Genomic DNA, 27,721 nt, shown 5'->3' with positions numbered 1-27,721 from the left:
TTACTGTCAGTATAGTGCAACAGGCTTGTCTGCTTTCTCAGAGCAAGAGAAAATGAGAAACTCCCACTGCAGGAACATTGTGGCAGGGCTTGCACGAGTCGTCCACTTATGTTGCTGTCGTGCGCTCATCTACTGTAAATTACTGGCTTTAGCGAAGCAAACGGTCAGGGTGGAGAAGCTATTAAATATGACATACGCCCAGACATCTTGCAAGGCATTTGGCGGGGAACGACAAAATCGTCTTGGCAGGTTCTTAAGGACTCAAGGAGGTCAAGGAGGGGATGATTATGCATAAGTGAAAAGATTGCTTTCTCGTCACTCTTTCATTGTTCTTAAACATAATCATATGTACCATGTATATTGAAAAGAGGCCAGTCTCATGATTGTGTTTTTCCCATGCGGGTCTGCCGTGCCAACCCTATTATTGAACTTCTATTGCTCCAGGCACTGGAGGACACAGTGGCCCAACAGGAGGCCGAACAAGTTGGACTATCAAAGCCAACAACATACAGTAAGGTCAAGTAGCTCTGATTTATTTTTTTGTCGTGATGCTAACACATTCTTTTCCAATTTCTTGTTTGCAGACGGGATCATTTAGTCAAAGCATTCGATTGCAATGTTCTTTTTATTTGTTTTGGTTTGAAGCTCCTCATGTTTCTAGTTTTACAATTGACTCATTAATTCACGTTTCACGGGTTACAGACCCTCCTCTAGGGGGAGCAGTTTTGTCATTGCCAAGCACAGTTCTATACAGTAGTGTGCATTGTGGGGAAAAAAGTGAATGCAGCTGGAATTTTAACGGCCATCACCTTTGAGGAGTAAATGGGAAATTCTGATTTAACTTTTTAGCGTCAGCAAGTTGACGGGCTGTAAGGTTTGTTCCCTGCAATGTAAAGCTGAATTAAAAAAAAAAAAAAAAAATTCTAAGACAATATGAACAGTCTACTGCACATGCGGACTAAAACAACTTACAGCAGATAACAATCCAAACTTTCTCATTAGAATTTGCTTTGTAAATCTTACTTGACCCGACTACTTGTATAGATATTGCCTCCATGCATTGCTCATGAAATAGCTGTTGAGTTGTAGAATAAGATGCTTAACAAGATTCAAGGTTATTTGAAAAAAAAGGAGAGAAAGAAGAGAGAAGGTGAGCTGTATTGACCCTCACTGAGAAATATGGGAAGGTCTGTCATTTCAAAGAGCTGAAATATTTCATGTGAAGTAGCCTGAATTACTATCGGCATAATAATAGAGCTGCAGCCCGTCGCTGCACTAACCCGCCCACCTGAACGCTCCTCTTTTGAGGTCATTTTAAATGATTGTCACTCCTCCTATTTGTTCAGGCTGAATTAAAATAATGTCAGAACACGCTGATAAATTAGAGGGAAAAATTATGACAGTGAAGCCTCTAATGCTCGGAGTGCATTAAATCATTAAAAATAGGAGGAATGCCTCCACAAATTGATGTTACTCCGGAATGAATTAATCTGCCCTGATGTACACAATGGGACGAAAACATCGCTCTCCGCTCTGAAAGTGTGGATGACATTGAGCCGCAACTTGATTTTTTCCTCCCATCCAGTGAAATTGTTTTTCAAAATAAGAATATGCTCTTAATGAAATACAGTACATGTTTGTATTAATTCAGGATTAATGTAATCCTTTTTCTTTCAGTCATTCAAACAGCACATTAGGATTAAAAATCCAACATTCATATTATCAACTCAACTTCTTCCATTAGAATAATGATCTTTTTCAAAATCATTTTCAGAAATGAACGCAGATGATGTGTATAACCAGAAGGTATTAATATAATTTCCTAGGTTACTCAACAAAAGAAGAAAAAAAAAACCTCATAATAATACACTAAATGTACCCTGGACACAATTACTGACCCACTTTCCTAATGTTTGGTTGCAGAACCTTTGGCACCATCGACAGTCTTTAAACATTTCTTGTTGCCAACTGAAAGTGCAACAGCCTCGTGTCTACCACTTTTCACTTGTCAATTTAAGTTTACAAGAGTCACGTCTTTCGGCTCATTCCAAAGGTTTGCAGTGGGAACAGTCCATCTTTTCCCTTTCAGCCGCTGGCCTGCTGAAAGGCCCAAGACCGTTACTTCAATCCTGGGTGTTCTGGACAATGGATAACAGAATTTTGCTCAACAATGCATTGTAATCTTCTGATTTCATCATTCCTTTGATGGATTCAGTGCCTCAGTATCAGAGGCAGCCCCCCACATCATGATTGAAAGAGCTCTACTTTGTCTTCATCTGGTCCGTTGAGCGGCACCCCAGAAAGACTATCTGTGAAAGTTTTTGCACAACATTAATCTTGAGCTTTTGTGCCTCTCTTTCAACAGTGGCGACCTCGTTGGCCTTGGCCCATGGAGCCTTGGAGTACCTGGTCCAGATTACTCCAGGTCAGCCTGAAGCTCTTTTTGTGGTGTTTCTTCCACAATATGTGCACAACCTTTGCAGACTCCTCTCATTTTTTCCCCTTTGTGTTTGTGTCACGTCTCAAGTGTCTTGACGGTTTCATGATTGTGACCCTTCTCGATAACATTACTATCTGTTGAAACAGGGATTATACGAGGCGATTGCCTTGTTGCCTTTGGAATTATGTTTTTTGATAATTGCGTTTCTGATGCTTTCAGATGGCTCTCTTTCCTTTGCTGTTGTGAAAAATAAACGGGAAACAATCACCTTTTTTTAATGCAATGAAACGATCTTGTATTGGTTAATTCAGGTCATGTGAAGCACAGATGAGAGTCATTTGTTTTTTGGTTTGAGGAATTGATTGTGTCAGGGGTACATATAGTGTTTGTATTATTCCGCTATTATGCATTTCTTTCTCTTTGACGTTTTATGAATATTTTTTTTAGGTTGTAGAGAAACTAAAGGAACGAGAGACAGAAAGAAAGATAGAGAATCATGCATTTGTCGGTAGGATACTCTGATTATACAAAATAGGTTGATTTGCAATTTTTTCCCTAAAGATTTAAGACTTAAAATTCGTAGATTCCAATAATTTTGTACAGGGCTGTACTGTACCCATTTCTATTTTTCTTCTTTTTCTAAAAATGAGATTCTGTTTTACTGGTTTGAAGCGATTTTTTGAGGTCTCGACATTCGTCTCAAAGTGTCAAGAAAGTTTGAAAGTGAACATCTCGCCAAGCCACAGCGTTTGTTAAGACGGCCTCCAGCTTCAAAAGGGTACGGAAAAAAAAGAAGTCATTTTTTGAACATGTCAAAGAGATATCTGCAGTCTTGATCAGTCTTGAAACAAACGTATTTCTGTAAAAAAGTAAAATAGACCATCCATTTTATGGTGTCACAGCTGAATGCCGCAGAAAGCTGGTCACTTGTCTGGAAGGAGGGGCCAGAAATCAATATCCATGGCGGGCTGTGAGGATTAAAGCAGCGCTGCTAAGTGACAGCGTGACATCAGGCCTTTGAACACACGCAGCCTGTCGTTAGCTCTCTCCAACAAGTCTCTATGATTTGACTTCAGCGCCGGTACCCATGAATCCACACAGGATGAAAGCAATCTAGTATTAAGGGCAAAAACAGTGTGGAGAGATTTGAATCCCACTCGTAGAAGAAAGTCAAAGACTATTACACGAGATCCAGCATTTTGTTATTTAACCCATAAATACACATTCTTTCTAATTTTATGTCAAAGTCGGAATTAACAATATCAAAAGAAAACATCAGTCACACATATAGAACAAAAAAACAATGAGAAAACAGACGTGTCGAGAAGCAAAGGACAACAGATCTACCACAAAGGACCAAAGTAAAAGTACAGATGTGATTATGACAATAAGTTCACTTGAAAATGTTGCATACATTTCACTTTTGGATCGTTTTTTTCTGTCTAGAAATTAGATTGAAACATAATCAAAAGCTAATATTTCTAAAGTAAAGAGTTTGATGTGACTCCTTCTTCTTGAATTTGATTGGTTCGTAGACAGGCGTGTATTTGACGTTGGCGTGTCGTCAGTTTGGTGGGTGAGCCTCTTCCATTTGAATAGAGCATGAATGATCAGCACTATACTTTTTTCATAATTATTGCTTTTCACTTTGTCCTTGGACCAAATTATGAATGAATATTTTGTCTCCTCTTCTTCACATTGGCTACAGCGGCTGATTTTCACTTCTCTACCCGTTATATTTCTTCGTTTGTTGTTTAATAAGTGACAAGCCTGCCTCAGCTTCCTGGTCCAAAAGTCCAAACCATCCAAAAAGAGGTTTCACAATTGAAATGAATTAAACCACGGTTCAGTTCAATCTGGACTGACACCAAAGTTTGGTCCTGAGCACTTTTCACACATGCTATTTTGATACGGACTGAAAAGTCCATTGGTGCTGACCAAAGAAAGAAGGTGTAAAAAGACTTAATACTTGTGCATAAATGTAGCCCTTGTCAGCAGGTTGCAATGTTACCCACAATTTGACATCCCACAAACTGCAGATGAGGTGGTATGATTTCTCACTTCAGGTTGATGCCACGATGAGACGCGAGTGTCTCTTTCATGGCGGCGGCGACTTTGAGGCTGATCGTTAACTTGGCTTTCATTGTGGAGACGAGAGTCGCTGTGATTCACAGTTTTCTGATGTGAAATGCGATGGTAGCTGCGGATCATCAAAAGCACCCTGCTGTACGGCAGCGTATTGGATTATTTAGAGTTCTTCCTTTGTAAATAACAACATTTGACTGTACATCGCAGCAAACACCGAAAAGTTGACACCGAGGTTAACGCTAGACTCAACACAAGGTTTAAGATGTCTCGGTTGCATATGACAGTAGTTTCAGGGGTATTGTGATGTGTAGTCGGGGATTGATTTCCATGGAAACACAGTCATTTCAATGTAATTGTAATAACCTGAGCTGAATAAACTGAAGCTGAGCTAAAACCAAGTGTTTCAGAACAGAGGTTGACAAGAGGAGCTGCAGCAATGGACAGTCTGAGCAAACGGATGTGTTTACTGAACATTACAGCATGTAAACCTTCTCAAGTAATATCCCAAATTAAAATGATATACCTGAACATGAGCATTATTTTGATGTAAAACGTACAGCTTTACAAAAAGTGATAAAACACTGACATTAGGACATTTGAGGCTGTGACAGCCTCTGTTCCCTGCCAGAGACAGAAAAAGGTTTGTTTCCTTTCCATTGTCACATGTGAAGCTGCAGAGAAAATCATTTGCAAAGTATGGAAAACTCGACTATGACAGTTTTCTCAAGTGTTTTATTTTTATCCGGGTACATTTTTTGAACAGGTTGCGTTTTATTTTGTGCATCCTTCGGCTGTGCAGAACAACAAGATCAGATTTCAGAGACTTGTGTCTATGATTTCTAATATTGTTGGAAAAAAATGGTTTATGGTTTCAAACTAATTGGACAATCCCAGGCCATAAGAATAATGCATGGCAATCCTGAAAGTGAGAAATATTACCCATAAATACAGGAGGATTGCTGCATTGGCTGTTTCACGGACAGTAACTGCAATTTGTCTTTTTGCATGTTGCAGCACTTTGTGCAGTGTTGGGAGGAAATGCAGATTTAATAAAAGCCGCCCCTCTGGCTCCCGGAGGGAACACGCCCCCCCCTTGTTGGTATGAGACACTGAACCAACGCGTTCAGTGTTCGGGTTCACCTGCCACTCCAGATTCCATTACAGACAAGCAAGGGGCAGAATCACAATGAATTCATGATCGGAATATTCCCTGAATGGCCTTTTTTCTTCTCACGGACCCCGACGGATGAGCCGTGTGTGCGTCGCCCCTCCGATGCTTTCCCCCTCACCTTAGAAATAAATACCCAGCATTTTCCATAAAATGCATCAACCAGCCGACATTTACCTTCTGTATGGTTTCTGATTTCCATCCTGTACGGCTCTTAGGCACCGCGAGGCGGTTACAGAGCTTCTCCATTTCAATCGCTTTCTGTCGATTTCAGAGCGGCAGACACTGACTCAGTATTTTAGCTTCAACTCAAGACTCATTTATTTAATGCAGCGTGCCTTAAAATAATGGTTCCCTGTCTCCAACAGCACCATTTTTCTCTCCTCCTTGTGCTCTTTGTCGACAGAGCGAGACCTGTATTAACAGTGCTCACGGAGAAGAAGGGCCGCTGGTCGCTTGATATAAATGAGCAAACAATGATGTGCCTTTATTTGCTCCTGAATTAATTTTTTGATACCGGCTGAGAAGGGAAAAAAATGCATCCACAGTCTGTTAACCCACCATCTCACACCGAGCACAAGTTCGTACATGCTAAGCAGTCCGAGGAAATTAAAGAATCAAGCATTCACTGACTGATCAGGTTTTCCAGGTTTCCCTCTGACCCCGGCGGAGGGAGAATCAATGCTGCGTGTGGAGAACGCTGAGATGGGAGTTACTCGATCTGCGGGGACGCGTTGTGAAATTGAGCATGACGTCACGAAAATGAAAGAACGTGCGCTCTGCGTGAACAGTGAGACGAATACAAAAAGGATTATGTCAAAGAGGAACGGTCTGACACTGGAGCAGCATGGTGGATCTTCAACTTCCACTGTCCACGTGGATTTTTGATACATATCTGTACTCGGCCGAACTCGACTAATGGAGGCTTCACTTACGCAATCACAGCCTCGTTTGTTTGACTCATATAAATCATAATGTGCGGGCAACATTATGATTTATATCCGTATCTTCTCTGGCCTCTCCGGAAACTGACTGACAGAAATCCGTCAACGGCGGCGGATGAACTTTATTCCCTGCGTTGTCGGGTCGAACGGGGTGAAACCGCTTTGTCTTATTTTTCAGTTTAAGGCTCAGCAGGCTCAGACTTATGGTTTATGGCTGTGAGATTCTTTTGTCATCGTGCGCCATGTTTGCATATCGCCATGGCAACCCCGGGACACATGGACTTGTTGTCTCGATTTTATTTGCATCTAAATGAAGTGCCCCTGCCATCCCGGTATCTGGGCTTCAGAGAGAAGAGTCTGAATAAAATGGTGATTTTTATTTTTTTTTCTTCAGGATAGTGTATCCAGTTTCCTGTTCCCTTTAGACTGACGGTTACCTCTCCTTTCAAAGGCAGAACAGGAGATGGCAACATGCCATAGTCACAATACCTTCACATCATCCAGCTCACAGTGGGTATATATGATGACTATTCTACACATCATGGAATATCAAAAATGACACGATGTTGCTCAGATCAGATCATCTTATGTGTGAGTGTGGATAATCCACGCAACTGACACACAGATAGGGGCTTTTCTCTAATCTATAATGTTTTTGTTAGGTTTGAAGACGCTTCATTGCCATGCAGAGATACACATAGACATGGAATATATTGTACACAGTTTAGCACTCTTTAACAAGAGCAAAAGCAAACAAACAAAAATATATATTTCTAGTTTGTTTGTTTTTCTTCTTAGACTTTGACCGACTCGTTCAGTTTTCTTGTGAAATACTTGATCATTTTAAATCATTATGACGCTAGAAATTACTCAAATAACGCAATCTTGTATTGAACATTTACTCTGTGGCTTGTTTCTATAGATTGTTATAGACGTTTCATCCTCTTAGATCCTCTTTAAGAATCTAAAAAGCAAGTGCTCCTTGACCTCCACCCTTTCGGATCTGTGGTTAACTTAAATCACAATTTGTGGACGTACGCAACCTGCAGCCGAGTGTATAAACTGTCCACGGCTTTTCTTGTTAGAGGTCACAAACTTTAAAAAAACCCTCAGGAACCGCTGTTGCAGATCGTCCTGAAGTTTCTGGATGAATCCACAACGTCACTGCACGAGGGCTTTGGATAATCCAACGATTTTTTTTTCTTCTTCTGTCTCCATCTCTTTAAGCTGACCACACCGTCCCACGTGCAGGCTGTGAGTGACGCATGTGGGACATTGTCACCGTGTAGGTAATGGTTTGCTGACATTCGGCAGCACTTGAATCTATCTAGACCTTTTTTTAATTCACAATAAACACCGGTACTCTCTCTCTCTCTCTGGGTGTCAAGTCCTCAATTTGCTCTTGGGTAACAAGTCGGGCCGGCTTGTCTGCGATACGCGACGGCAATCGATCAGACTGTACAGTGGCTGTCCGTTCTGCACAAGAAATGACATTGCATGCCATCACCCGTCTCACCCCATTTCATTTAGTCCTCCGCTTTTTTGTCATCACACTTTTGCTCCTGATGCATGTCAGTGATCACATGTGGGACACAGTCGTGATAGAGTCTCGATGGCATTAAAGGGACAGTTTTGAAGTGGGGTCGTATGAGTTACTTATAGTTAATGTTACCTCATGGAGATTGTCAGCGATTGTCATTTAATGGAGTTTGGGGGATAAGGTGGAATAAGCGTAAGTCTGAGTCACACTGTTGCAGAGGGGACCACCGAAAAACAGACACATTTTTAAATGCTTACCTAAAAAAGATATATATCCGTTCCATTGTACGCTAAAGGGTGTATTTTTTTCATTGCTTTAGTTTGCCGCCAGACATCCGTTGAAGTTTGCACTAAATCATACAACCCCACTTCAAAATCATTGAACTATCCCTTTAAGGAGCTTTTAGTGTTAGTGCAGTGCTTGTTGAGTCGTTGAGTGATGTAGCAGTGGACGAGCAAGTCAGCTATTTATTCTCCAGGGTAACATTAGCATGCAGTTTAGTGTGTTCTGGCAAGAAATAACAAATAAAAATGGCTGATCATTTTCAAAGTGAGTATTTTCATGGGGAGAATTGAAGCTTGAATTTACAACTCTGTTTGGAAAAGCCTCAGAGGGAACGCTTCGGTGTGCGAGTCATTTCTAATGAGCGCCAAGAGAACACATTACCTTTTGTTTCATATCTTTGAATATGCATTCCGTGTCCTCGTTTTATCTTTGCTGCTTGTGGAATCACTTTAAATCACAATAAAGCACAAGTTGATTTAACTCGGCTTAAAAAAGTGAACATTTCCTCTTATCGCTCTTGAAGATCAGGGAACGAGTGAGCGCGTGGTGTCAACAGCAACCGCACAGCCTCCGAGACAATAACATCACGCCTCGATTATCGTCAGTGGTTTCATCTGTTTCGTCTTTGTACAACAAACATAATGGAGGAGTTTCCATTTTTTCTGCCCTTTTGCTGTTTCTTGTCACTCCTCTGTATGATGATGCATGCTTTTTTTTCTCTCTCTCTGCCATTAAGCCGGAGAAATTACATGAGGTAGACATGAAAGGACGGAGACAATGACGGGAAGCCATTTTATACAAAAGGAACATCAGCATCAGCAGCACGGAGCTGAATATGTGGCAAAGCGGCATATTAGAACGCTCTGTGAGAACCTGATGAATCCCAGCAGGATCCAAGTCGGACTGTAAATCATTCTCTCTCAAAATACTCATAATAAGCCCTGAAAGCAAATCATTGATAATGACTTCACAGTGAATTGCGGCCGTAAAGCTCCCCCGCTGACACCGCAACACAAATCAACGCCACAACACAAATCACACTAACATAAAGACAAATTTAAAAAAGTAATGCCGGGGTAAACAAAGGACATGGTTAGCTTTTACTAATGTTCCTCTCGTCTCCATCAGTAAACTGAGTGAGCCGAATCTCAGAGGAGGATTTATTTTTTGTTTGAGCTGCTCACAAGGAGTGCAGTGAATCCCGTCATAAAATACTGTCTACAAAACATTGGTGCACCGTAACAAATTGCTGTAGTTTTCTAGAGTTAAGTCGTATATCGCAATGCATCATGGGTCCAACTATAATTACGGTAGCTAAGGTGTCTTTGAAGATTCTCAGTCATCCGGGTCATGGTACCTTCAGGAGTTCTACATGTACATGGGCAACTGGACTTGCTTGTGTTTCTTGTGAAGATGTTTTACTTCTCATCCGAGAGGCTTCTTCAGTTCTACCTGACAGGTGGGAAGTTCCAGGTTAATGACGTGAACCTAACCATAAGCTCGGCCATTCACAACTTGACTCGGGGGACCCCAATGAGCCACAAGTTGGCCGGGTGGCAACATAACGACGCTCAAGACAGGTAACAGTCCACAGAGGTTAAATACCTGGAGCTCCCCACCAGTCAGGTGGACCTTTCAATGCTTCCAGACTGAAGTCCGGACATTATCCTGAACTTTTCTGGAGGGGGCTGTATGTGAGAACGCAAATGTCCGCAGATGTTGCTTCAGATCTCACCCACCCCATCCTGTGCTCCGATTGGCTTAAGTTGTCCCAGATTCTTCTAGATATTTAGCCTGCTACAAATCTAGTCGGAGTCTAACCTCTCAAACTGCGTCTTTGGAGAGGTCACACATTGTCAACTGGCGAGCAAATTGGCTCGGATCTTGGGGCTATTTTCGGGGAATTCCAAAATGTGAAAATCAAGCACATTTGGTACTGTGAACTAGGCTTAAGTTGCCTGGCCACCTTGATTGCAAGCTCTTAATGAAAGTTAGTGAGAGATTTCTCAGAGAGCTACTTCTGTTTTTTACACTAATAAATGATTCAAATGGTGAAGGAGCTGTTTAGTATGTTATAGTGAAAGAACATACTGAAGATGTACCACCAGAAGGTGGCGTTCAATCATATATAACTTCATTATTAAGAATTTCGTTAGACCACACACACACACACACACACACACACACACACACACACACACACACACGTTGAATCTGTACTGTGAGACGGAGGAGAGTGCACCCTGAGGCAGTAAAATGATAATGCTTAAGGACTTTTGACCTTTGGGTTTCTGCACACAAGAACATTTATGGAACCCGCACAGATGTATCCGATGCAGGGAAATGTTTTGCATGATTCCTCGCGTGTAGCCACGACTTAAATGTCAGCGCGGCACAGATGTCAGAGGAGTTCCCAGATTTCCACTGACCACAAATGACCCCATCTGTATGTGATAATAAATGTCCCCAAAGCTGGAGAGGCCCCTTCCGACATAGATCTGGAAGAGAAAAAGACAGTCCTCCAAAGGTCGACAATGAACTAGTCGTACAGTATGATGCCGAGTGCCGCTTTATTTGGCAAAAGCATTCGCACGGCAATTCCACCAAAAACTACAGTTATTATTGGACACTGTAATCCGTGTCAAAATTTTGGCTGACGCTATCGCCCAGCTCTCTTTTTGGCAAGATTAGTGTTTGTGTTAATGATTGGTGTATTTTAATGAGATTTAGCAGGAGGCCAGGGATCATAATGTATATTAAAAGAGCACAAAACACCTAAATATAAGATCCTCTGTGTGCTTCTTTGTCAGTATAGAGGTACATGTTCCGCTTCCACATCAAGACGTCGTAGTGAAGGACATCCCCAATCGCTAATTGTTCATTACGGAGCCAGATCATGGCCTTTCTTTGTGGGTCACTTAGTCAGTTAAACTGATCAGCTCCGCAGTATTGCCAACATGTGCAACCTGCTGCTGTGAAAATCACTTGATTGATGGTAGAAGGGTCTCTACATTTACCTCTGATTATCCGAAGCGCAGAGTTAATGCAAGAACAAATTCAATACGTGACATCAAACAGACGTTTATTTAGCTCGGCATGGTGGTGTCCCACAAGCAAAAAGGTTTCTGCCCACATTTGAAGGACATGCATCATTAGTTAATTGGAAAATCTTAATTGCCTGTAGTGTGAATGCCTCTCATTCAATATCAGCTGGGATTAGCTCCAAACCCCCCGGGACCCTCAAAGGATAAGCAATAAAGCTATTGGATGGAGACATTCATGTACATTTAACTACTACCTGACATAGTATATTTTAAATGCACCTACTTGAGGTATTATCATCTATCCATCCAGTCATGACATGGCACCACCATGTAGGTTCACTAAAGAATTGAAATGGCTACATACTAACACATTGTTCAACAGAAGATCCATTCAGTAACATTAAGCTACAGTGAGTAGAGTGTACAGTGTGAAGAACTTATTCACAAAAAATTGCAATATATTGTCCATAACTATGTTTTCATATATGTATAATCACCTGCGACAAAGAACTGATGTTTTTTCGTCAACTCTGAATGAGTAAAATATAGTAACATGAGGTGGACCCGACCTCCGTGTGAGTCTCCATGTTTGCTACGTCGTGCTGAATACAGTTGCACTAAACCGCTGCCGGAAACCGGCAATGGAATGAGGTGTGCGCCACCATAAAGTTTCCCCTGTGGGGTGCTCAGCTGGTTGCGGTTTGCAACTTTACCACCAGATGCCGGCAGAAAAGTACAAAAATTATACACTGTGGCTTTACGAATTAAAATCGAGGTGGTATATTTCTTCCCTGATTTAATTGAAGATATCACTGACATTTAACGGCTTTGTTCTTTAACATTTATTCCTTTGGTTCCACTGTATATCAGCACCATTTACTGTAGTTTGGGAAGAATCAGCCAGTTAAGGTGACTTCGTTTTGGCTACAAAAACACTTCCACTAAATTTTTTTCATGCGAACAGTAAAAAGTGTCGTGCAACAGATGGTCTGTCCCCCGCGAGACCATCATCTAAACATGATGGAGTCAATATTGATGTGCTCAAGGTTTTATCCCCCCAGTTTTTTTCCAGGACTTGGTGGATGGTGGAATTATTTTTGAAAGCATCCACACTTAACTTTTGGTGCCTGAAACCTCTGCAGGAATCCAATTAAACCTGCATTCTGGCAGGTTGCTCCCCCACACAGTGTGATCCCAGTAAATTGATGTCAGTATGTCATTGTTTCGGTTCTTCATTCGAAGCGCTTGATCGTGTTGACAAAGCAGAGTTTATTCAAAATTGGCCTCAAATTAACTCGGAACATCTGGCGAAAACCCCCCCCAAAAAATCAGTTTTCTCACCGCAGTGGCGAGCGATGTGCCGTGGTAATTTCCAGTATCTCTTCATCATCATTTTTCATGATCTTGCGATGTAATTAAATGGCCTGCCTGCAGTTCAGAATACAGCGGAAAAATGGCATCAGCTGTGTCCGTGGTGTACAGAGCGTTATGAGCCTGAGCTGTATGTAACCCCTGTTTATACTGTAACTTAAAACAGAAAGGTTCATAAGGAGATATATGTATGTAAAACATATTTTTGTCATGTGATTATCCACTGAACAAATACAGTCAAAATCAGCAGATGTGTCTTCTCGTTATAACATAGAGAGCACTCCATTGCCAGGCTCCTACTGTATTTACATCTCTGACCTGCTCCACCAGCAGGTCGCTCAGCTCTTCCATTAGTTACTAGTTGTCCATCGCACACGATTAAAAACAGGGGGCTCCGTCACTATGGGATGCTCTTCCCGTTGACATAAAATCTGCGGGCTCTGTCTTCGCCTTAAGAGACACAAAACCACAAACTCATATATTCAAACTGGCCTTTGTGTAGCTTTTTTAGAATATGTGCGCGGTGGCTTGTTATCTGCTTCCTTCATTGTTTAACCTGAACATTTTATACTTTTGTATTTTTGTAGAGCACTGTGTGACTTGCTCCGTGCAAGGTGCTGTATCAAATAAACCTAACTTGACTTACTTCCATACCAATAAAATCCATTAAAATCAAGTAATTGGCCGACGCTGTGCGATTTTGGTTTGATGTGTCACCGTGATGGTCTGCAGAAGATTTGTTTTGACATCTTCTTTGCCTTCTTTCTCATGTCACACAGCAGACAGGCAAACCAGAGTTAACAATGGAAACATCCGACTTTAAATGACTTAAAGGCGGCTGCCGCCGTGGAAGCTACTGTGTGTTACATTTAATGAGCTGTTGGCCGGCTGTTGGTGTATTTCATTTATTTATTTAATTCCTGCGGATAACAATCCAAAATGTAGATAATGTGGCGTCACATATAGTCAGTGAAGCTACAATGGCGTTCGCCGGCAGAACTTTTTTTCCTCTTCTTTCTTTCTTCCGGGCTGTCTGAGGCGTCAGCGGTAAATGTCACATTTTTGGTGTCAGCCCCTCTCGGAATCAAAGGGAAGAAAAACTTCTTTTACAGACAAACTATTTCGCGGCGGATGTCGCGCGGCAGAGAAACAGAAGAGGCGGTAAAAAGAGAGAGCCTTTCTCAGCCGACACAGGCCACAGCAGTCATGATCACGATCGAGCTCCGAGACGCTCGGCTGCGATTCCAGACGCATTCCTGGCGGCGCATGTCCACCCTTGATTGAAAGCAAGAAGACCCCTTCACCCCCAACCCTCCGGCGTCTCTGGGGGCTTTCAGAAGCCATTTGGCAAAAACACACAAAAAATATATATAATGATCAAATGAAATAGAAGAGGATGAGGCGGGGAAGGCGGGCGCCTGATCAGGAAATTCTTCCTTCATGGTTGTGGTGAAAGCATAAACTGAGAATAGACGAGGTGAAGACGCACAGTGTGTGCGACCTGAAAGCAAACTTTGATGACTCACCTCTTGCTGCAGATCCTTGATGATTTTGGTCTTTTTCTCCATCTCCACTTTGAGAAATTTAATCTGCAGACAGAGGGGACACGAGGAAATGAATCCACAGCTTCACTGTGTTATTTTCCGTTCAGCGACCACATTTAATGAAGGTTATGGATGTGGCGTATGCCCGTTCAAGCAAGCGCACGTGAAATTAAATGCATCGAGTGAAGGCAAGTATGACAATTAACACAAAAAGGAAAAAGGGCAGCGCCAGTATCTGATTCGCTGTCCTTCCAAGTGGTGAAGGACAAGACGGGCGGTATGAAGAACCAACAATGCATTAGTCTGTACTGTACGTCAGTGCGGCCTAACCCATTCATTAATACTGCAGACGTAAATCTTTAAATAAAAAGGTTACAAACATTTACCTTAATTATCACCAAGAGCAAATATCATGCCTCATAAACTGACAGAAGCAAAAAAAAAGAAACCAACAACAACCTTTCTCTAGCATCGTTTTTTCTCTGGGAGGGTGAAATTCAAAGTCACAGGATTTTTTTTCGAGCGAGTTCACCCGGGGGAACTGTAAACTAGACGGCACCAGTTGACTCACATCCCCAGACGGGGCACGATAACATCAAAGGTCATGTTCAGTCACTGTCGATTTAGCCCCCGAGAATATAATATAATAAAAAAATATATATATATAGAAACATAGAAAACAGCAAGGATGAACATGCTGGCACTGCATTCACTTGCTAATTAATGTAACTGAATAGGACGGTATATTTTATATAGTATTATGCATTATTATGTATTGATTGTGTGTAGTAAATGCTTTTGATTATCCTCTTTCAAGGAGCAGCACCCGTGTCTGCATTTGATCCATTTAATTTAACCAGTACGTTCACATTGAGGCAGTATATATTGGGGCTCCTACTATAAATGAACCCTGTTCCTCATTACGCGACCGTGGCTCAGAGGGCCCTTTGCAGCCGCGACATTTTGAAAACACAGTTTTCACTTCTCAGCCGACCACCCGTCAAGGCTTAAAGACTTTTCAACCGTGATCGAAAACCCTCGGTCACACAATGGGTTTTCTCTCTCTCGTGTCTTACCACGTTACGTTCAGCATTGCGGTTGTCCGGAAATGTTTCACCGGCGGCTCGCTGACGCTCGTCTCTGCGGGAGTACCTGCCTTGTTTATCCCTGCAGAGTGCGTCTGCCTATTTTCCACTGTGTCTGATTCTAGGGCCCATATGCTCATCATGTCACAGTGATATCTTTGTTTGTCGCAATCCTTTCATCACGAGCTCGGCACGTCTTGGCCGTGCAGACCTGCATCTCGTGTCGAGCAGCCAGACAGTGGCTTAAACACCGACTGCGGACGTCAAACTGAAAGAACGAATTATGTGTGTGTGTGTGTGTGTGTGTGTGTGTGTGAGAGAGAGAGGGAAAGGTCTTTCTTTACACTGTGAAAAGACGTTTCTTTAATGTTGTGTGTGTCCTTGGGAGAGGTCATCGAGATAGTCCGGGGGGAGAAAGAGGAAAGGATTCGTGGGGGGGGGGGCGGTGACCTGGTACCTGATGTGCGCCCCGGGGAACAGTAGACTAAGCTTCACCAGAGGACTCGCATCCCTAAGCCGGGGCATGATAACATCAAGGTTCATGTTTCAGTCACCGCCACTGCCGCCGGGTACGGTTAGAAGAAAATAAATGAATAGATAAACCACACACATTTGTGCAGCATCTATTTTCTGTCAGTAAAACTGAGAAAAATAGGGGGAAATTATATCAACAGCTAATATTTCCTCAATCATGTCGACGTGAAATTATTGGATGATTAATTTCACAGTCGAGCGATATGAATTTATCAAATAACAAACCTAACAGGTAGATCTGTATCTGTAAATGTTGACATGTGAAGGCTAACATGCTGATGTTTGCAGATAAAGCCGCCTTCTTCAGAGGACGCAGTCTATGGGGGCCGAAGAGAGGCGGGTGGTCTTCGTCGACTGTGTAGACCGCAAAGGCCGGACCGAAATGAGGCGGTCTGGTCTACGTTGGATTTCCCATTTGCCATCACCAGCATGTTTCCCCCTTACCGCAGTCGCCTAGCAACGGATCTGAAATGAATCCTGGAATAGTTTGGGCCGGGAAGTCTCCACCAATTGGACCCTTTGTTGCACGGGAATGGAAGGATACATTTGGTCTTCAAATGTAACGCCCCTGAGTTGGGACACAGCTTAGCATGTTAGCCTGCTCTTAACACAATGAACAGCTGAGGCTAATGGGAACAATTTTAGTATTGGACAAATTCTAAATTTGGTTTTGCTGTATGAAAAGTTCAAGCATCACCCAAGTTTGTACAATAATCCTGAGTAGGACATGAATGTGCGTACCAAACATCTTGGCCATACATCCAATGTTTTTTTCTGTTTTTCATTGTAATTTGAACATGATATTCCACTGCTACAGAATATGAGGAAGTCAAATCAGATTTTAAAACATTTAAAAAGGTATGAACATGAATTCGTCGCACAGTCCGACGATGATGTTGCATTAGCACCGGTAATTCTGACGGATTCTAAACAACATAATGAAAGTTGGAGGGACATTTTAATATTTACTTCCTGCGGAAATCACCAAAATGCTGTCTCCGACACAAACACCCCTCCTCGTGCAGAGTTCTGCAGTGAGATACACATTGGTTGGAATTTCATTGCTCATACTTATCGGTATGTGTACTTTTACTTTTCCATCTTGTCTCCCGTGTGTGTGCTCTGGATGATTTCTGCACATCAGAAACTGTGGTAAATATTTTCATTCCTGCGAGCGAGGTGCCTCGATCAATCGCCCTTGTTGATTCTCGCCGGATTATTTTTCTTTTTACGCGCCTCGCTCTCCCGCCGAATCGCGTGCGGACACGGTTGCTAAAGCAGATACGGCGTTTTTACCGTCCTGTTGAACGCGTGTGGCATTTGCATGACGCACGGGTATTTCTTTTTAACCTCGACGCTCGGCGGTCGCTATAAATTCCGCCTAGCGGAGCATATAAATGTCAAAGTCAAGATCGTAAGAACCCGGCGACCGGGACTTGTCACTGGTCTGAGGAAAATGGCAAGAATGTCACCGAAATGATTGTTTATCTCACAGAGCGCAGACGACTTGATTGTTGGTCATAATGTCACAGAAGAGCACACTGAACCTCCTGACTGTGCGTGAAGAAGCCGGGACAAGCTTCTCATTAGCATCCGATGAAAATCCCCGACGCATTCCTGTGTCCCTGTAGCTGCCAGCTGTCGGGGCCGCATGACGGCCTTCAGGGGATTGGTTGATAAGAGAGGTGGCCTCTCTGAACGGTACGAGGATACACGTGAAGGACAATACAAATAAGATATGAATACACAACTTTAAATAAACATTTTTTTCTCAAGGCTAGAGCAATATTCTTGAACCTAATTTTTTCATCTCTCTCATGTCGATTTGCATTTGTTTGCTCTTTCATCAGTGCTCACTAGTCTTCGTGGGGTCCACACAAACCGATATTAAATTACATGTTGATATTTGTGGCTATAAAATGATATTGGATAAAACTTTTTTTTTATAATAATAAGAGGAAATAATAAAAAAACATAATAAAACATGTTTTTAGATACTTTAGGTGAGAAGAAATGGTAAGTAGTGATGATGACGATACAATCAGCTGAACTTTATCAACTTAATGTAGAAACTACACGTGGAATTATTACTTGGGATGTCGCCATTATGTTTTTGGCGCTGATCCTGATCAGAGTCCATTAACATCGGCTGAATCTGCTGATGTCGGATCCAATTCCTACATTCATGTTACTTAATTCATTTCTTTTTAACAGCCTCCATGTTCCTGACACATTGATGTAACATAGTTACAAACGACTTAATCCCACACTCCTTATTCTTATGAGCTTCTTTATTCAAATGCTGAAGATCATGGTCAAGTGAAATGATTCATGTTGATATGACTGACAGTTCGGTTGGGAGATGACATGTGACATGATATGATCCGTCGCCGGAACCACTCAGTTTGAAAGTTTGATACACGCTTGTTTCAGATTTCTCATGTGAGAAATATAATCTTTTGGCCAATCAGTCAAACAAAATGAGCAATTTTTCAGCTCTGGAAAATGGTGCCGGGCAATTTTTATTGCTATTTTCTGGGGCCAAGTGATTAACTGGCCAGATTGTGTTCAAGATACCTGTGTGACATTTAATTAGAAGCAAAGTAGCAGTTTATCGGCTGGCATAGATGGAGAGATAGATGAATATATAATAGATGAGTACATGTTCTTGGGTTATAATGCCTTTGTCCAATTTCATTCAATATCGCGTGGGGGTCTGGAGGACGCAAATCCCTCGGCTATGTGTATCTGAGAGTTGCAATTAGGTGTTGGGGCGAGCGGGCGTGGATGACGGAGGGCCCTGTGTGACAGGTGACGGTGCTGGTTAGAGGAGAGCGGATGCTGACAGTCGGGTCAGCTCTGTCTTACCGTGGCCTGCTGCTTCTCGGCTCTCTCATTTGCCTCGTCCAGCTGCTTCTGCAAGGCTGCCTGGAGGGACTTCATCTCCTCCCTGTCAGGTGAGAAAACACTCGGTTAGCACATCCTCCTCACGCCCTCGGAGGCCCCCACTGCCCACAGAATGGCTTCCTTTAAAACACGTCCAGAGCCGCTTTGGGTTAGGAGCTGATTTGAGTGCAGCAGTTTTCAGTCTGTTAATTTCCGTTGTGGAAAAAAAAAAAGAGCCCGAAAAAAAGTTCCTGGAAATTTTGAGCGTTAACATAATTGTTTTAAGTTTGAAAAAGAAGAAGAAAGAAAGCTGAATGAATGAACGGTATTTAAATGTGCTATGACTGGAGAGTAAAAGATCTTTGTACGAGTGAAACTTGTAACCGCGCAGAAAAGCAATTTGTGAATGCAAACGCAGGAATAAAGAAGCACACGTTTAATTTGTGAAGATCTTTTTTTGACGGTAAAAACTTTGTCTCGACGAAGGTGCAACACTGCAGACATCAGCACTTTATAAGCTGCACAGTTAGCGATCGGGTGGGGAGGTATTTGTGGAAAATTTGTTGCTGAGCCGGCTGCCAAAAGTGCTGTAAATTGCTTTTGTTGAATTGTTCAAGCCTCATTTACACCTTCACACATTCAAACTAATTGATTTGGCACGACGTCCTCCTCTGCGGTGTCTAAACATTTGTTGTTGTAGTCGTTTTTTTGCATTTATTTTTCTTTAATCTCAAAAACAGCTTCACATATACTGATCTTTTTTTCTTTCTTTCTGTCTTTCTTTTTGGTTCTGTTGCCCTGTTTGAATTTAAAGGCTGTGCTGCTGCCACTTTTTCTTCAGATGTGCGGCCAATCGCGATAATGCACAGGTCAACAAACATCCACTGAGGTAAGAGCCCTAAATGGAAAGGGCTCCTTTATTCTAGGTCAATAAGGAGATGTATAAAAAAAACATGGCGTGTCATTCGTTATGTAGAATCATGTAGTAGCCTATGAGCATTCGGAAACGCTCAACACAGATTTAATTCTTGCCGTGTGAAGACTGGTGATGCATTCATTATTTGTTCAACATAATATGTTAATACATTAAGATTTGATGGGCGTTCGGAGCCGCGTGATGCTCCTGTGAACATATAATATCAGTGCATGTTGAATTATGAATCAACTTGGCAAGCGATGTGGGTCAGCGGTTTCAAAAAAACACTCGTGGAAATTACACCGGCAGGCAGCACCGTGACTTGGACATGACAGTGTATTTACTCCAATGCACGGATGAAAGTTTGAAAGTACGCGACGCGGTCGAGCGGCGGTTTCTCTCAGGGCAACGCTCGGTGTTTAGTTGGAAAGAGTCCCGCTGCCCGACAGCCACGCACTCTCATGCATTATTCTGAATACCAGTGGTCTTGTCTCTTGGCATGAGCTCAGCCCAGCAAACTCTTTTTTTTTTTGTCTTGACGGTGCTCAGCCAACTGCACCCGCCGCTTTGGCATTTCATTTATATTCTCCTGCATTCAAGACTTGGCAAAAAACAGTTTGTACAAACAAGATCCATCCATCGTCTACCGCTTAATCCATTTAAGGGTCGCGGGGGGGCTGGAGCCAATCCCAGCAGACATTGGGCGAGAGGCGGGGTTCACGCTGGACAGGTCGCCAGCCTATCACAGGGCCACATACAGAGACAGACAACCATTCCACACCTACGGTCAATTCAGAGTCTCCAATGAACCTAACCCCATTCTGCATGTCTCTGGACTGTGGGAGGAAGCCGGAGAACCCGGAGAGAGTGAGAGCACACACGGGGAGAACATGCAAACTCCACACAGAAAGGCCCCGGTTGGCTTGAACCGGGACTCGAACCCAGAACCTTGTTGCTGTGAGGCGACAGCGCTGACCACTACGCCACTGTGCAGCCCTAAAACAAGATCACAACTGAGGGGGGGGCAGTGAACGTGAGATCGACGTATGTCGAAGGCACAGAGCGCTGAGCGCGAGACAGATGAGGTCGGCAGCACGTTTAATTCATTTTTTTGCTGTTTAGAAACTTTGAAACCTGCCACAGTCTGCACCTGCTCCGTTGGAAAACGGCTGATTATTATTTTTTTTTTGTGGCATTACAGTTTGTAGCAAACCTTATTTTCAGAAAGCAATCAAATCGCTTTTAAGAGATGTCAAAAAATAAATGACTTGCAATGAATCACCTGTCTGCATCTGCCGTGATGGAGGCTGCCGGTAATCACAGCTGGCAGACGTGGAACTCCAGAGGTGGATTAATAACACTTTGAAACCAAAAAATAAAATTAAAATGCAATTGGGGCGCACACATGCTGGGTGGGCGACACGGCGCCAAACTGCTCCTTCACGTTTTCCTTTAGCTTGATGACATGTGAGAGCTGCCATGGAACTAGAGGAAAGGCTATTGATCGGCCATCAGGATACTGCACGCGGGAGGCCTGACTTCATTCAGGCCGACACTCCGGCGAGCGCATGGACCACGAGTGACTACTAATCATCAGCAGCCTCATTATACACAACGTTAGTCAGACAGTCCTAACGTGTGAAGCACTTTAGGTACGCACTTCTACGACTCGCTTGCAAAATGAAAATGCGGTTTGCAAACACTTGGTGCGCTTTGTATTCATTCAAAAAAAAAAAAAAAATGAAAATGCAAAGACAGAAACATTATCTTTGAAAATACAACAAGGATTTCTGGATATTATGTAATATTCACCTGCCTCTGTGTACACTGTCATATACAAACAAACCTCAGAACAACCAGCATCAATAACAGTGCATGAGATACTATTCAAATGCCCCGGAACCTTATTGTGTCAATCAGCGTGTTGCCGTGTGATCCAACATGAGCGCAATATTCTTTTTTAAAATCGCAATTAGCAATACATCCATTATCTGTGCCGCTTATCCTCGGAGGGTCACTGTGGGGGCTGGAGCATGAACATATAGACAAACAACAAATTCATAACCGCGTCTACAGATCATTTAGAGTCTCCGATTAACCTCAACTGTGTGGGAGGAGGCGCGAGTGGAGGGAGGTCCTCACAGAGAGGCCGCTGGGTTTGAACCCAGAACCCCTCATGCGGTGAAGCTATCGCGCCAACCACAGCAACTATTAGTTCATTTCGTTCCTTTCAGTGTAATCCAGAAACAATTTTACAAAACAAAACAATACACTCTAATTCCACGAATGAAAAAGGAGCTTGGAGAAGAAAAATCTCATATCATCTGCCCCTTTCATATAAATAACGTACCATAAAAACAGATGCCCATGCCTTTTTTTAAATTTCACAAATCAGCTGACAAATTCATTATACATTTTTTGATAGCAATCGTCAGAACTTAAATATTACTCGATACGTTCATACTGGTTCATTATTTTTCCTCAGTGAATTTTATTAAACTGAATACTTTCACTGTACCTGCCGTGTGTACTTAGACTTGCATGGCTTAATCTTTGAAACAAGCATATGCTTTCACTCCATATCCAGAAATACACACCTGCCTCGATGTAGTGCGCGCGTATGGACTTTTGAAATTCTACTTCCTTCTATGATCCTCTTCATTTGATGACATGTTGTGCTCTTATTCAGGTTTGTCATTTTAATTTGGGTTATTACTTGAAAAGGATTACGCGCCCTAATGTTTCTGAATTAGACTGAAGAAGACTTGTGGCTTTTTTTTAACCTTTGCAGACCTTTAACATACAAAAAAAACAACCTATAACACACTAGAGGAAAGGGAAAAACTAAAAAAATGTAATATATGTCCTTCAATTTAATTGGATAAAGGGAATGTGGGGTTGGTGGGAAGGTAATTATCAATCAAATCTGATCAGACGCCACCTGATGAAGCAGATAAGCCAACTTATCACAGGAGCGTGACACTCTGGGATAATGTAGTGATCTATTAGGTTTATAAATATTGCAACTTCATCTCTAACATCTTGTGTTTGGTCTCCGTTTATCATGGTGGAGAGCTCAGAATACTTCAACGCCCATGATATTCAGACACTGTTGCCATGGAGAAGAGGCCAAGTGCAAATAGAAGCGATTGTTAATTCAAAACTCAACGCAGCAACCACAGTTCCTGAATCAGTCAGCACCAGAATCTTGAGCTTAGTGATTGAATTGTTTCTTTACAATATGCACCTTGGAAACTCGTAATTAACTTCTACCCTCAACTCTTTATGTATCCGTGATTCAGCCTTTCCCGTTTTATTGAAGAAGCGGATATTTTTTCGAGCAAAAGTGGTTCATCTTTTGTTCTGCGGATTTAACCAGGAGTGCTTCACAGCCTCAGAAAAGTTCCACCTCTGAGTCATATAACATCGCACAAGAGAAAAGGAACAGGGCCTTGACTTGAACATCCCTCTGTTCTCTAGAATAGCTACATTATAGTTAAATTAGAGAAACGTTTCACCGGCTTCATGCCTATGTAACACTTAATTGATGACAAAGTTAACGATTAAAACACGCCTCGATACACATTTTTTATCACGTGATTTTCTAATTGTCATTCACGATGCCTCACGTTACCTCTGTTTGTGGCTCAGCTCCAGGATCCTCTGCACGTCCGTCTTGGCCACTGACTCATCATTCTTCAGTGACTGAAAGAGAGAAAGAGGAAAAATATACTCTTTTTTCCACAGGGAGTAAAAACAGTTGTGCTTATTACATGAGAAACTTCAAAATGAGAATAATTTCAAAGCACCCACAACAGACAGGGCAAAGATAATATACAGCATAACCATGGACTGTATGTATAAATGGACGTAGTCGCCGGGTCTGGAAAATGAAGCCCCCGTGGAAGTGCCTGAGAACCTGTATTCTCTGGAATCACCAGCAGAGGGCGACTCACTGGTCGCAAAACAAATAAGTCAATTTCTATAGAAGTCTATGAGAAAATGACTCTTCTTCTCACTTTCTTTGTAACATCAGTGAACATTCTCCTGAGTGGTTTACGTTCTCGGTAGCTAGTTTCAGTTTCAGTCTTCCTCGATGCAGCGTGATGTTCATTTTGTAAAATTGTAGTCTCATTAGGAGAAAAGTAGACAATAGAGTACCAGAGCGTGGTGTCTTTGCAGTCTATAAGTGTAGGTGGGCGTGTAATGGAAAAGCTCTCAGTCACACCAAAATGCTTCAAAACGGGCGAGTATCACATTTCCTGTAACGTTTCAAAATGCACTCAGGTTCTCAATGTCGCGAGATCCTTCAAGCAACACTGAAAGTCTTACGTGTTAATCATGAGTCATGGACAAACTGAACGTTAAGCACCAAAGGATAAAATTATTCCGGTTATATAACCTAAAACTCTCTGGTGATAAACATCTAACGAGGACACAGGAAGAGGAACAGATTGGGTTCCACTGGCGCCCGAGCACCTGCCTGATGGGTAATTATGGATTAGTCAGGTCTCTGATTGCCCTACAAGTCCTCCAAGATATATATATATATATATATTTTTTATTTGCTATGCTCCGAAACAGGAATTCCCAGACAGGAAAACGGGGACACGGAGGGAGAGAGAGCTGCTTTTAAAATTGTGCTCGGAGGTGATATCTGTGGCAGTTAGCGCCGCATTTCCATAAAGACCGTCTCCTCCTGTCACCTGGAGATATTTCTCCTCCTCCCCGGCCTCTGATTTCACTTCACGCACATTTGTGTTCAGGAGGAGGAGGAAGAAGCGGGTCTTTGATAGCAGAGGAATGAATGTTCAGATAAGATCGCGTTGAGGCAAAACTGTACAGTTCGTACAATAAGCGGCTCGGTGTGTTATAACATCAGCAAATCTTACACCGGCGCTCGCATTGTCTCTTTGGCGACATCCCCTTGAACTCACTGACTCGTATCATCTGTCACAGAGCCGCGCGTGCAATGGCCGCCTCTCCATCATTATTCACCGAAAAAAGAGAAAGAAGAAAGGGCGATAAAAGCTCGGGCCACAAATTTTTACGAGCGTTGTTTTGTCATCTGAAAACGAGCTTACTGTCGCGAAAAGGAAAAAAAGTTTCACAGATTGAATGCGCTTGCAGTTTAACGTTCTGGGTGCCAGCGATGCCAAAAGTCCGACAGTACTTCAACAAAATGACGTGATACTCTATCAGGATGATCAAAACAGCCATTTTTGTCCCATTTGTTCGTTTTGCATCCGTCGTAGTGACATGACTTTCAGTCCAAGCGCTTGAACGAGACTTTAACGTGAAAGATGTCAGATATAAACTCACCTATTCAAAAAAGCCAGAGGTGGTAAAGTCTCGAGAACAGTGTGTGAGATACTGGACATTTCCGCGTGACTTTATTCTCCACTGCCTCAATTACATTCTGTCATAAAGCATTTAATTTCACACCAAACTTGGCCCAGTGTTACAGATTGTAAAACGTGGCCTAAAAGGTTTTCGGTGGTTATAAATCGGCGTACAATATATGGATATAGATAAAAATCTGTTGAAGTGAATACGAGGCTAATTTACACATCCTGTATTTTAGTATCAAAACTAAATGGAGAAAATGTTCAGAGGAGCTCATAAGTGACTATCCTACAGATGAAACTGTCCTAGCATTATACTATTGCTTTACTTTAAATCATAATAACAATAATAATGAGGAATAGTAGTATACAGGGAGGTACTGTATAAGATCACCGACAACTCCCTCCAGGTTGTGTGACGTTGAACTAAAGCAACAGAGCAGCTACTTTTAACTCCGGTGTGCACGCGTCTCGTGGTTATCTTCTAAAAAGTGCGATTCAAGTCGTCGCCGTCGGCCTCCGCGAGGTGCAGCGAAACAAGCGTCCTATTCTTGTACTAACTGCTCCGCGAAGATCTCAACCAGGAGCCGCTGCCGAGAATAAATTCCCCGCCACGCAAAGTTTAATTATTGGGGTCGCTGACCCGCACCTGGGGGGCAACTCATTAAAACCATAAGCACTTGCTCCGTCAAATCTTCTCCAGAAATACCGGATGCTTCTCCCCGTCGCCTTGATTTCGCTTTTTAAAAGGTTGATGGTCTTCTATGTAGATGATGTTTCCCCCTCCTCCCCCTTCCGCCGAATAGATTTTGTTCCACAGCACACTCCAACCCCTGCCCCGGCCAGCGAGCTGGCGCCGGGCCCATGGGCGCAGACGGATGCCAACACCTCACTAGCCCGGAGTGAATAGACATCAAAGCCGGCCCCCGGGGGATGATGGGAGCCAGACGACATGAGCTTTTTCCAGACACATGGGAGGAACGAGCACGGATTTAGAAAAAAAAGTCTTTGTTTCATTTGTTTGATTGTCTACTTTTTCTATTGGCCCACAGAAGTTGCCGGACGCCTGAAAACGTCAACACGCTGTCAAGAGGGGACTATCACTCGAGACTACCGCTGTGCACAAACACAGGGCATCCAGCGTCCAGCGTCCAGCGTCCAGCGTCCAGCATCCAGCGTCCAGAGCCAGCGTCCAGCATCTAGCATCTAGCATCTAGCGTCCAGCGTCCAGCGTCCAGAGCCAGCGTCCAGCATCTAGCATCTAGCATCTAGCATCTAGCGTCTAGCGTCCAGCATCCAGCGTCCAGCGTCCAGAGCCAGCGTCCAGCATCTAGCATCTAGCATCTAGCATCTAGCATCTAGCGTCCAGCATCCAGCGTCCAGCATCCAGCATCCAGCATCCAGCGTCTAGCGTCTAGCGTCCAGCGTCCAGCGTCTAGCGTCCAGCGTCCAGCGTCCAGCGTCCAGCATCCAGCATCCAGCGTCCAGCATCTAGCGTCCAGCGTCCAGCGTCCAGCGTCTAGCGTCCATCGTCTACCATCCAGCATCTAGCGTCCAGCGTCCAGCGTCTAGCGTCCAGCGTCCAGCGTCCAGCGTCCAGCATCCAGCATCCAGCGTCCAGCATCTAGCGTCCAGCGTCCAGCGTCTAGCGTCCATCGTCTACCATCCAGCATCCAGCGTCCAGCATCTAGCGTCCAGCGTCCAGCGTCTAGCGTCCAGCGTCTACCATCCAGCATCTAGCGTCCAACGTCCAGCGTCTAGCGTCCAGCGTCCAGCATCCAGCATCCAGCGTCCAGCGTCTAGCGTCCAGCGTCCAGCGTCTAGCGTCCATCGTCTACCATCCAGCATCTAGCGTCCAGCGTCCAGCGTCTAGCGTCCAGCGTCCAGCATCCAGCATCCAGCGTCCAGCGTCCAGCGTCTAGCGTCCAGCGTCCAGCATCCAGCGTCCAGCCTCCAGCGTCCAGCATCCAGCATCTAGCGTCCAGCATCCAGCATCTAGCGTCCAGCATCCAGCGTCCAGCGTCCAGCATCCAGCATCAAGCATCCAGCAGGCCTACGTGTCCAAGAGGGAGGACGTGTTCTGCGAGATCACTGTTGCCACTAATGCGGCAAAAAAAACCCAACTAAATGATTAAAATATCTGAATGTATAATTGAGTTTCTGTTCATTTCTCGCCATTGCCAAGAATCGTAATGAAGCCGGTCTCACCCCGACTGGTGGGCAGTGATGTGCGGTATCTGGCACTGGGATGATTGTGTTTAGTGAAATTAAATAAAAAATTTGAATATCTACAGAATTAAAAAAAGGTACATTACCTGACCAAATGTCCCGACACCGGCAGTTGGCAGAACCAACAGACGCCTCCCTTTGCAACAGGGATAATGGGTCTCATTAACACCGGCCACAAGTTTTTCTTTTAACCCAATTTTAATACAGAAACTTTCTGCAAACTCACCCTCACAGTAGGAGTTGGGGTTTATATTTTTGCATCTTCGTTTTCAGTCCTGATTTAATGAGCTCAAAATTTTCCA

The 27,721-nt window shown here is 43.2% G+C and overlaps 1 protein-coding gene across 2 annotated transcripts in view; it reads right to left on the bottom strand.

Annotated features, from left to right (window-relative positions):
* The window catches only part of luzp2 (leucine zipper protein 2), a 172,954-nt gene that overhangs the window by 41,109 nt on the left and 104,124 nt on the right, over positions 1-27,721 (bottom strand). For both annotated transcript variants that reach the window (XM_047331699.1, XM_035629100.2), the window contains 3 exons: positions 23,480-23,550; positions 18,912-18,993; positions 14,407-14,469 (listed from right to left, as the gene is read on the bottom strand). In XM_047331699.1, the coding sequence (XP_047187655.1) occupies positions 14,407-14,469; positions 18,912-18,993; positions 23,480-23,550 (216 nt within the window). The remainder of the gene's footprint in view (positions 1-14,406; positions 14,470-18,911; positions 18,994-23,479; positions 23,551-27,721) is intronic.

This window comes from Scophthalmus maximus, chromosome 4 (genome assembly GCF_022379125.1).
Source record: "Scophthalmus maximus strain ysfricsl-2021 chromosome 4, ASM2237912v1, whole genome shotgun sequence".
NCBI classification, from domain to species: Eukaryota; Metazoa; Chordata; class Actinopteri; order Pleuronectiformes; family Scophthalmidae; genus Scophthalmus; species Scophthalmus maximus.
Note: the sequence above shows the minus strand (reverse complement) of the source record. Positions and strands in the feature narration are given on the sequence as shown.